The sequence below is a fragment of the Neophocaena asiaeorientalis genome, unplaced genomic scaffold, assembly GCF_003031525.2.
Source record: "Neophocaena asiaeorientalis asiaeorientalis breed wild unplaced genomic scaffold, Neophocaena_asiaeorientalis_V1.1 scaffold338, whole genome shotgun sequence".
NCBI lineage: Eukaryota > Metazoa > Chordata > Mammalia > Artiodactyla > Phocoenidae > Neophocaena > Neophocaena asiaeorientalis.
The window spans coordinates 43,477-55,323 of record NW_020175405.1 but is presented as its reverse complement, the minus strand read 5'-3'; the positions used below and the strand labels follow the sequence as shown (position 1 = coordinate 55,323).

Sequence of the window (11,847 nt, the reverse complement as noted above, 5' to 3'; positions counted from 1 at the left end):
TTTTTTTTTTTTTTGTGGTACGTGGGCCTCTCACTGCCGTGGCCCCTCCCCTTGCAGAGCACAGGCTCCGGACGCGCAGGCTCAGCAGCCATGGATCACGGGCCCAGCTGCTCTGCGGCATTTGGGGTCCTCCCGGACCAGGGCACGAACCCGTGTCCCCTGCATCGGCAGGCGGACTCTCAACCACTGCGCCACCAGGGAAGCCCGACCTGTATTGCTTTTAAACAACATTGATGTTGACCAAATTTGAACTAAACTTCTAGGAATGAGGCAAGAACATTTGTATTTTTTAAAAGCTTCATTGGCATTAACCATTAAGCCTGTGATCAACAAGGGTGGAACTATATCCCAAGGAGGGTGAAATTTATAGTCTATTAGGGTGGTCCTGTGTCTGCTGCCTTTATGAACCAAAGTCCTCTTTATAGCCCCTTTGGACTGCTGGTGGCGATATGGATTTTTGGTACAAAGAGAGTTAAAATGGGTCCCAATAGTGTGTTGATAAAGTTAACTCTAAGGCTGTGCTGTTCCCAAGGCTGGAAAAGCTTTCCCTTTTTCCCATATACATATTGTCATTTGTTTGCCATTGGTGCTGCAGCAAGAATAAATGATAACATGGATGCCTCAGTAATGCAGAAATCAAGGTCTAAAATCAAATTATCTTGCTTTTTTGCATTTAAGACCAAAAAATCCAGACTTTTCAAATTAATTTAAGATCCAAAGAAGTTTAATGTATTCCCCAGTATTTTACTCTGTTCAGTCTCAGTCAAAAGGATTTTTGTGTCTGGGTAGATGTGGGGGTTCCTTCAGTACCGATGTCCTGAGTTAACACTTGTTAGAAGAGGGTAGTTCGTTCAAGGCTTCAGAAGTTTTATTAGTTGAATGCCAAATTGCTCGTGAGCCTCATTCTTTAAAGAGTGGTAGGAGATAAAGTTAGAGAGGTCATAGTGGGCAGATTATTTAGGGGTTTCTACCTTATTGTGAGGATTTTAGACTTTACTGAGTAAGATGGAAACTGTTGGGGAGTTTCAGGCCACTGCATCTCCACCTGCAATAATGGTGTCACTTATAAGCTTTTATAAGCTTTGTGTGTTTTACACTGATTTGCCTAATCTTCCCTCTGTAAATCTGTCTGAATTTCCTGAAATAATTTAGTGCGGTTGTCCCAACCTTCCCAGCTGACCTCACTGTGGATTTTGTGCCTTCAGCTTTAGCAGGGTACTTCTCAGGAGTTTTGTTGGATCCCAATCCTCTGGAATGTCATTTCAGTCTCCTTTTTTGTAGTCATTACGTTTGCTCTGTTAGATTTCATTGAGCCACAGTCACTGTTTCTGATATAATAACAATTAAAACTTCTCGCTTCCTAACCCTCTTTAAGAACACTGTGACTTGGCTGCATTTCCCTTTCCTTCTCAATACATTTGTCTCTACTGGCCTTCAAGATCTCATTTTCTTTTTCATAATAGACCATCCTGTCTTCTAAGATTTTATCCATTCTGCTAAGGTAATCTCTTCTTTTAACTCAATAGTTCTTAGCCAAGTGCAGTTTTGCTCTCTAAAGGACAGTTGGCAATGTCTGGAGACATTTTTGATTGTCATAATTGGGGCTGGGGGAGATGTGAAGGTACTATTCACATCTAGTGGGTAGAGACAAGAGATGCCACAAAACATCCTATACACACAGCCCTCACACCAAAGAAATATCCAGCTAAAAAATGTCAGTAGTGCCAAGATTGAGAAACCCTGCTTTAACTTAATCTGTATTCCTTTCTTGTTTTTTGTTCAACCATTCCTGTTCTGATAATAAAGCTAAAGTATATTTTTTTAATTACTCCAGTTCCTCCTTGATTCCAGAATTTGCAAATATGATTCCTAATACAAGCCCTTGGGTTTGAGATAATTCAATTGTGTTGTTTCTCTGTTTCAACCAAAGAAGACCATATAGTCTGTTTATAATAGAGACCCCCATTTCTTTTCATTAGTTGGTTAATAAAATATATGTCCCTTTGGGGAGTGAAACTGGTTTGGATCCCTGAAGTCTAAACCCATGTCAGTGCCAATTTGAAGTCCCATAGAAACCCTTAAATTTATGGACAAACCACATATATTCAGAGTCAGTCCCTCTGTATTTTTTAATCATCCTGGAGGATGCTCAGAACAGCATAAACAGATGACCAGTTTTTGGTACTGCTGATCTAGTATTTGTCCTGGAATTAAACGTGTAATGCTAAGGGCATTTTATAGTGTCAGACTGCAGACCTACCTAGAAACACAAAAAAGGCAGCAGCAAGAAAGTATTCCAACTTTGTAATGCTGGAATATCCTGCAAAATCAGGCACGCCTGGAGTTGAGTCTTCACTTATTATTAAGACTTGTATGGTAAGCATTTGCTGAGGCCTATTTTTAAAAAATTATGTGCTTATAAACACCAGGGGCAGTTAGCTGTTCTGTATTGCCGAGGTCAAAAATCCCTGTGACCGGGCTTCCCTGGTGGCGCAGTGGTTGGGAGTCCGCCTGCCGATGCAGGGGACACGGGTTTGTGCCCCGGTCCGGGAGGGTCCCGCGTGCCGCGGAGCGGCTGGGCCCGTGGGTCAGGGCCGCTGAGCCTGTGTGTCCGGAGCCTGTGCTCTGTAGCGTGAGGGGCCACGGCAGTGAGAGGCCCGCGTACCGCAAAAAAAAAAAAAAAAATCCCTGTGACCTCACTTACTAAAATTAAGACTTAGAATCACTTGCTCTGGCCATGCCAGTTATTTTAGTATTCAAATTCTACTCCATATGTAGATTTCAAGATGCCAACCATAGCACTAGACCTTGGGTTTTGAGGAGTTTTCAATAAATTATACCTTTTTTTCTCCACCCAAATTTGGAACTAATTGAGTGGAAAAGAAAGAGCCTTAAGAAGCCATAGAGATCAAAATGTCATGTTTATTACTGATACAACTGTTGGAGAATATGGCTTAGGAGTAAGGTCCAAATAGGCTTGCTACTGCTGTCCAGCTCCCACAGTCTAATATATCCCTTGGTACAGCTCACCTGAGGGAGAGTTGGGGCCTGCAGTTCTCTGCTTTGGCAAATGTTCTTACCAAAGAACTGATCAAGAGGAGAGGGAGAAGGAAAGAGGAACTAGTGCTTGTCTGCTTTTAATTGATTAGTTTCACCCAATCAGGAAACATGGGTCAAAGGATGTCACAGCCCCCAAAATGGAGAAAGAATGAATGCAGATGGGAGAAAAATCCCAGAACATCATGTTAGTATAGTTTCCTCCACAAGGAAACATGAAGCACATGTGATAAGTTTGCCCCTCCATCCCAGTCAACTACCATGTGACTGGCCTGTATTATTTTTATAATACTGGTCCTACTGTTTCTAAATACATCATCAAAATACACATTGTTCTTCTAATACATATGTCCTCTCTATCTAGGTCCTCCTGTATGATCCTCTCTTTGACTGGACAATGAATCCTTTGAAAGCTCTGTATTTACAGCAGAGGCCAGAGGATGAAAGTGAGCTCCACTCCACTCCAAATGCAGATGACCAGGAATGCAAACGAAATCTCAGGTGAGCAGTTTTTGGGGAAGGATCTGTTGTCACTTGTTCAGATTCTCCTATTCCCAAGGCCCTTTAAACTGTTCCACCTCATTAACCTTTGTGTTTTTTTCATTAGTGATATTGACCACAGTTTCAACAAAGTAGCTGAACGTGTCTTGATGAGACTGCAAGAGAAACTAAAAGGAGTGGAGGAAGGAACCGTGCTCAGTGTTGGTGGACAGGTGAATTTGCTCATACAACAGGCCATGGACCCCAAAAATCTCAGCCGACTTTTCCCAGGCTGGAAAGCTTGGGTGTGATATTAAGCATGTGATTGCCTTTGAATTCAGCCTTTAGAAATTGTATTTTGGCCTTCATTTTTAACCCACCCACATACTTCAAATAGGTATTAATATTGAACTAAGTAAACTAATGTGTTTTTTAAAAAACGTTTAATTTACCTAAAGATACTTTGATAGTCTCAAGGAACAGTTTTCTCACACTTTAGAAATAAACAGTCAGTCATGCTCTACTTCTAAGGTAAATGTTTATTTTTTCTTCTCAAGTGCATACTTGTATCATTTTCAGTAGAATCACTGACTTTTGCTTTAGCTGAAAATGCAAGCAGCATGAGTATAGCAGCAGCGCTGGCAGATTTTTCTTTAGTAGGAGTTAGAACAAATAAATATACTGCTAGTTTTGATATAGCTTTAATTAAAACTTGTTTCCCGGATATTCTATATGAATGATAAAATATTAATATATAAAAGGAAGAAAATAAATTTAAAATTGTAACCATCTGTATACCATGGTAAATATGTTTGGATTTTCAGTAGTAAGATCACTCAATGTTACTCAGTAATGAAGGTGTTATGATATGGAGAACAGATTTCACAGACACAGTTACTGTTTTTTAGAAATGTATATTAGACCTTCTCATTCTGTTCTCTTTATCTTTTAAGCCCTCTGTGTTTCCAGTACTTTATCTTTCTATGATGCCTTCATATCTGTCTTCTAGTTCATGAATTCTCTTGTCTCTATGTAATCTTTTTAAACTATTCATTGGGTTTCTCCTTTCAAAAGTTGTTTTCCATTTCTAGGTATGTATCATTCTTAAGATTTGCCTATTATTTGTTTCATGATGTCTAGTTGGGGTTTTTTTTTTTAACTTTAAGTTTCTCTTGTTTGTATATGTTGGTTTTTGTAATTGGTGAGCTGTTTATCCATGTATTTTGTGACTTTAGAAGGTGAGCTTATTTTCAGCAGAACCTTCTCATGGGGATCTTGAGTGACCTGGGTTAAGAATAATTCCTTCCAGAAAAGTTTTATGTCTGGTTATGTCATAGTTCCAGGGCTATCACTGACAGAGGACCACTCTTTCTTTAATTTCTTGGCTTCAGGGTTTCCTGACCTGAAGAGTACTATAAATTTACTGAGAGAAGACTCCCAGGCCAAGACAGACATTCTTCCACATTATCTCCCTGTGCTAGTCAGCAGAATGTTTTACCGATGACTCCCCTTTCACTGAGAGTGTAAGCCTGAATGTGTCCCAACCTTATGGACATGAGGGGAGGTGCATTTAATTACTACCCACTGCCTTTTTAAAGTCCTCTTACAAATGTTAGAGCTGAAATTCATAGGTTAATGAGATTGGCAAGTTTGCCAGGATAGCTAGAATATCAGCTCACACATCTACCTCTCTGGTTTTTAGTTTCCTTCTGAAACTGAAAATTTTTGGCCATAAGGATTTCCCCTTTCTTACAACTTCTTATACCTTACCTAGCATTTCTGTGTGTATTGTTGGAAGAAAAGGGTTTAGGTATCAAGTTTGATATATAGCTAGAAATGGAACTCTTCTGTCCCCATAGTGTCATTAGATAAACAAATAAAACTATTGACTTGTCTATTGGTGAATATAATCCTTCCTCCATCCTTAGGAAACTGTTCATCTCAGCTGCAGAGATTAAGAAATGGGTGATTGAACCTTGATGAATGAATAGGATGAATGAATAGGAAACCTATTTTTATTACCAAAGTGAATCAAGGGAATGTAGCAAACTTAGAATGTCTTTATTTAAGAAAGCCTTGAAATCTTCATGGGTGGAATAAGAAATTATCAGCTAGATGATAGTATAGGTAAGTGAATTTGTAGCTAATTCTTGCTAGTTGATGTATGTTATTCAAAGAGCTTTGAATAACATCATTAATCTACTCTTCAGCATTGAATGGTGTGCTGTAAAGCTCCTGTCCTATTCAGATCTAAAGATTATGACAAGATGGAACAATGTCTGGAAATGAATAAGATAGAAATCTACTGGGAACAAATGAGGAATGTTTAGGTTTTTAAAATATTTATGATAAAATATTTGTTGTATGCTGAGTACCTGACATACATTATATGCAGTGTCTTTTGCAAGATTAGTGATGTTATTCCAGTTTACAGCTGGGGAAAGTGAAATTTGGAAAAATAAAATAACTTGTCCAAGGGCAAAATATAATAAGTTGAAGGTACAAGTTTAATATGGGCAATCTCTAACTTGGAAATCTTTCAAGTGAAAAGAATCTAGGCTTCACCAGTCAGTTGCTCATAAGGTCAGTGGAAACCAAGGAGAGAAGCTACTAGAAAAGCAGATAAATTACAGACTGTTTGAACAGTTGTGTTCAGATTAAGAGAGATACTATTTGTTCCACTATTCTCTGTGCTGATCATACCACCTAATTAGTAGGTAAATAAATCCATGGCCATGATAGTATATACTTAAAATATATGCACTTAGAAATGCTAAAAATTTAAATATGGCCTAAAGCAAAGAGGAAAACCTTTGATCTTCTTAAAGATTAAAGTAGGCTAGTGTTTAAATACATAGAAAGCTAGTGTACTGGCTTGAAATATGGAGATATGTGCCACTTCAAATATTTTGGTTGTACCTTAATGAAATTATATATTTCATGTAGATTTTTTTTAGTACTATTGAATGTATTTCTTTATTACACTGTTACCTGTTTTAAAATAAATCTTAAAGAAAATGTATGCTAAGACTCATTCATTTTATTTAAATATTTGAGTGTTCTGTGCGCCAAGCATGGTGCTGGGTATACAGCAACTTACAATGCAGTGTGAACTGAGAAGCCTGCTACACAGGACCAGACCAGTATGGTTCATCTCACTCTAAATAATCTAGTAGTTTTTCTTGATTACCCTGTGACAAAAAGCCAAATGAATGTTCTTTTTTGGGGGTGCCTAGAGAGTGATCTGGTCGACATTTCTAGAGTCTAAAAAATATATACTGGAAATGACAAAGATCCTAATATTCTAAATTTGAAGTTTGCATTCCACATATTTTTGTTTTTTAAAAAATCAGTAACTTCAGTCTTTAGAGTTTCAGGCTTTTTTTTTTTTTTTTTCAGGCTTTTTTGTCCAGTTTCTGAAAAAGTGAATTTTGCTTAAATGCAGTACAAAGTTTTCACAGAGATTAGGTTCAGAATTTGGTGAGTAAGGTGAAAATCTAATGAAAATTATTCCCTGAAAAATCCCTTACTTTGCCCATAATGTACAACATGCATAATTTTTTTAATGTACAACAATATGTAAAAATATATACTTTTACACTAATGTACAATGTATGATTCTAAAGCAGTGGTTCTCAGGGGGTAATTTTGCTTCCCCACTCATTTGGCAATGTCTGAAGACATTGTGAGAGCATGAAACATGGACATATAGTGTTGAAGTTTAAGATCAGTACACATTTCCAAACCAGGAGAGAAATGGTCATGATTTGACTTGTAGATCTTGCCTTGCTATAAGTGTGTATTCATAGCTGGTCTACTGTTAACGTGATTTGCTATTTTTTTAAATTTTGGTAAAATACACATAACGTAAAATTTACCATCTTGACCATTTTTAAGTGTACAGTTCAGTAGTGATATAAGTACATTCACACTGTAGTACAGCCAATCTCCAGCACTCTTTTCACCTTGCAAAACTGAAGTTCTGTACCCATTCCACAACTCTCCATTCTCCCCTCCACCGAGCCCTTGGCAACCACTATTCTATTTTCTGTCTCTCTGAATTTGACTGCTGTAGCTTCCTACTATAAGCATTTGTCTTTTTGTGACTGGCTTATTTCACTAATGTAATGTCCTTAATAAGGTTCATCCCAGTTGCTGTATATCAGAATTTCCTTCTTTTTAAAGATGGAATAATATTCCATGGTATGTATAGACCACATTTTTGTTTATCTATTTATCTGTTTTTAAACACTTGGGTTGCTTTCCCCTTTTAGCTATTATGAATAATGCTGCTATTGAGCATGGGTGAACAGATATGTCCTGAAGGACTCTGTTTTTAATTCTTTTGGGTATGTACCCAGAAGTGGAATCACTGGATCATATGGTAATTCTATTTTGATGTTGGTTTTTTTTTTTTTTTTTGCAGTACGCGGGCTTCTCACTGTTGTGGCCTCTCCCATTGCGGAGCACAGGCTCTGGACGCGCAGGCTCAGCGGCCATGGCTCACGGGCCTAGCCGCTCCACAGCATGTGGGATCTTCCCAGACCGGAGCACGAACCCATGTCCCCTGCATTGGCAGGCGGACTCTCAACCACTGCGCCACCAGGGAAGCCCCTATTTTGAATTTTTTGACGGAAACACCATGCTGTTTTCCATAGTGGCTACAGTGTTTTACATTCCCACAAACAGTGCACAAAGGTTCTGATTTTTCCACATCCTCACTGACACCTGTTATTTTCTGTTTCATTTTTTTAATAGTAGCCATCTTAATGCATGTGGAAGGGTCATTCCTGCAAGAAAAAACATTGTGTACTTTATACAAATCCAATGAGTGGTATTGCAAGAAATAACGAGTTTTATGGGGGAAATGTCCTTCAGTTAACAATTTTGAAAACCTTGTTCCGCCTTACTTAATGTTAGGTTATTTGAAAACCACCCCCAAATGTTCCCTAGTATTTAAATATTCACTATAGACTTATAATTCTTTGTAAATACTTAGTATTTCTTATTGCTTAAGCAATTTTTAAAAAATATCCCTGACTGTAAAGAGTTGGAAGAATTTTAAGAGAGAAAATGGTAATCACTCAGCTGGTTGCAGATTTGGTGGGGTTTTTTTTACTCTATTTTTTTGCGGTACATGGGCCTCTCACTGTTGTGGCCTCTCCCGTTGCGGAGCACAGGCTCCGGACGTCCAGGCTCAGCGGCCATGGTTCACAGGCCCAGCCACTCCGCAGCATGTGGGATCTTCCCAGACCGGGGCACGAGCCCATGTCCCCTGCATCGGCAGGGGGACTCTCAACCACTGAGCCACCAGGGAAGCCCTACTTTATTTTTTTAATTGAAATATAGTTGATGTATAATATTATGTTGGTTTCAGGTATACTCCGTGGTGATTTGACATTTGCATACATTATGAAATCACCTTGATAAGTCTAGTAGCTAACTGTCCCTGTACAAAGTTATTACACTATTATTGACCATATTCCTTGTGCTGTATGTTATATTCCCCAGTCTTATTTATTTTATAACTGGAGGTTTGTACCTCTTGCTCCCCTTCACCCATTTGCCCCCTGCACCTTCTCCCCTCTGACAACAACCTCTGTTTGTTCTCTGCATCTGTGTCTGCTTTCATTTTGTTTTGTTTGTCTTGTTTTTTAGAATCCACATGTAAGTGAGATCATATGATATTTGTCTTTCTCTGTCTGAATTATTTCACTTAACTATACTTACTTTACCCTCTAGGTTCATCTATGTCATGTCTTTCTCTGTCTGAATTATTTCACTTAACTATACTTACTTTACCCTCTAGGTTCATCTATGTCACTGCAAGTGGTAATATTTCATCCTTTTTTTTTAAAGGCTGAGTAATATTCGATTGTATATATATACCACATCGTTTTTATCCATTCATCTATTGACTGACAGGTTGCTTTCATATCTTGGCTATTGTAAACAATGCTGCTATGAACATTGGGGTGCATATATCTTTTTAAATTAGTGTTTTTTTTTTTTTTTTTGAGGAGGTAAATACCCAGAAGTGAAATTGCTGGGTCATCTGTCAGTTCTATTTTTAATTTTTTGAGAACCCTCCCTAACTATTTTTCATAGTGGCTGCACCAATTTAAAACAGTGCACCAGGGTTCCCTTTTCCTCACGTCCTCATCAACACTCGTTATTTGTTGTCTTTTTAACAATGGCCATTCTGACAGGTGTAAGGTGATATCTCGTTGTGTTTTTGATATGCATTTCCTTGATGATTGGTGATGTTGAGTATCTTTTCATGTGTCTGTTGGCCATCTGTATGTCTTCTTTGGAAAAAATATCTATTCAGGACCTCTATATTTTAATTGGGTTGTTGGGGTTTTTTGACATTTAGTTGCATATATTTTGGATCTATCCTTTGCAAATGTCTTCTATTCAGTAGACTGCCTTTTCATTTTGTTGATACCTTTCTTCACTGTGCAAAAGCTAGTTTAATGTAATCCCATTAGTTTATTTTTGCTTTGGTTTCCCTTGCCTGAGGAGACAGATCCAAAAAAATAATGCTAACATCAGTGTCAAAGACCATACTGCCTTTGTTTCCTTCTTGGAGTTTTATGACTTCAGTTCTTAATCCAGTTTGAATTTACTTTTGTATATGGTATAGAAAAGTAGTCCAGTTTGATTGTTTTGCATGTAGCTGTCCAGTTTTCTCAACACCATTTATTGAAGAGGCTACCTTTTCCCATTGTGTATTTTTGCATCCTTTGTTGTAGATTAATTGACCATAAGTGTGTGGGTTTATTTCTGATCTCTCTATTCTCTTCCATTGATCAGCCTATTTTTATGCCAGTACCATACTGTTTTGATTACTATAGCTTTGCAGTATTGTTTGCAGTCAGCAAGCATGATACCTCCAGCTTTGTTCTTCTTTCCCAAAATTGCTTTGGCTATTCTGGATCATGTGTGTTTCCATACAATTTATAGAATTATTTGTTTGGGTTCTGTGAAAAATGCCATTGATATTTTGATAGGGATTGCATTGAATCTGTAGATTGCCTGTGGTAGTATGGTTATTTTAATAATATCAATTCTCCCAATCTACAAGCACAGTATATCTTTCTATTTGTTTGTGTCATCTCAGTTTCTTTCGTTAATGTCGTATAGTTTTCTGAGTACAGGTCTTTTACCTCCTTGTTTAGATTTTTTTCCTAGATAATTTATTCTTGTTGATGCAGTTGTAAATGGAATTGTTTCCTTAATTTTTCTTTCTGAGAGTTTGTTTCTGAGATTTTTGCATATTAATCTTGTGTCCTGCAACTTAACTGAATTCCTTTATTAATTCTCATAGGTTTTTGGTGGCATCTTTAGGAATTTTTATGTCTAGTATCATGTCATATGCAAACAGTGACAGTTTTACTTTTCCTTTCCAATTTGGATTCCTTTTATTCCTTTTTCTCATGTGATTGCTATGGCTAGGACTTCCAATACTATGTTGAATAAAAATGGTGAGATTGAGCATCCTTGTCTTGTTCCTGATCTTAGAGGGAACACTTTCAGCTTTTCACCATTGAGTATTATGTTGGCTGTAGGTTTGTTGTATATGGCCTTTATTATGTTGAAGTATGTTCCCTCTATTCCACTATGTTGAGGGTTTTTATCATAAATGGATGTTGAGCTTTGTCAAAAGTTCTTTTCTGCATCTATTGAGATGATCATGTGATTTTTATCCTTCAATTTGTTAATGTGGTGTATTTCATTGATTTGTGGGTGTTGAATTATCATTGCATCCCTTGAATAAATCCCACTTCATGGTATATGATCCTTTTAATGTATGGTTGAATTCCACTTAGTAATATTGTGTTGAGGATTTTTGCATCTGTTTTTGTCAGTAATGCCTGTAATTTTCTTTTTTTGTGTTGTCTGTCTGGTTTTGATATCTGGGTGATGTTGGTCTTAGAGAATAAGTTCAGAAGCGTTCCTTCCTCTTCAATTTTTTGGAATAGTTTGAGAAGAACAGGTGTTAACTTTTATTTAAATGTTTGGCAGAATTTACCTGTGAAGTCATCTGGTCCTGGACTTTTGTTTGTTGGGAGGTTTTTTAAAAGTATTGATTCACTTTCATTATTGGTGTTTGGTTTGTTCATATTTTCTATTTCTTCCTGATTCAGTCATGGGAAATTTTACATTTCTAGGAATTTGCCCATTTCCTCTTGGTTGTCCATATTATTGGCATATAATTGTTCATAGTAATCTCTTATGATCCTTTGTATTCCTGTGGTGTTGATTGTAACTTATGATGATTCTGACTAAAGGTTTTATCAATTTTGT

The 11,847-nt window shown here is 37.4% G+C and overlaps 1 protein-coding gene across 2 annotated transcripts in view; it reads left to right on the top strand.

Annotated features, from left to right (window-relative positions):
- The window catches only part of ATM (ATM serine/threonine kinase), a 137,287-nt gene extending 130,762 nt beyond the window's left edge, over positions 1-6,525 (top strand). For both annotated transcript variants that reach the window (XM_024766966.1, XM_024766965.1), the window contains exons 62-63: positions 3,422-3,558; positions 3,665-6,525. In XM_024766966.1, coding sequence (XP_024622734.1) covers positions 3,422-3,558; positions 3,665-3,848 — 321 coding nt within the window. In that variant the 3' untranslated portion in view covers positions 3,849-6,525. The remainder of the gene's footprint in view (positions 1-3,421; positions 3,559-3,664) is intronic.
- Positions 6,526-11,847: the final 5,322 nt, after the last annotated feature.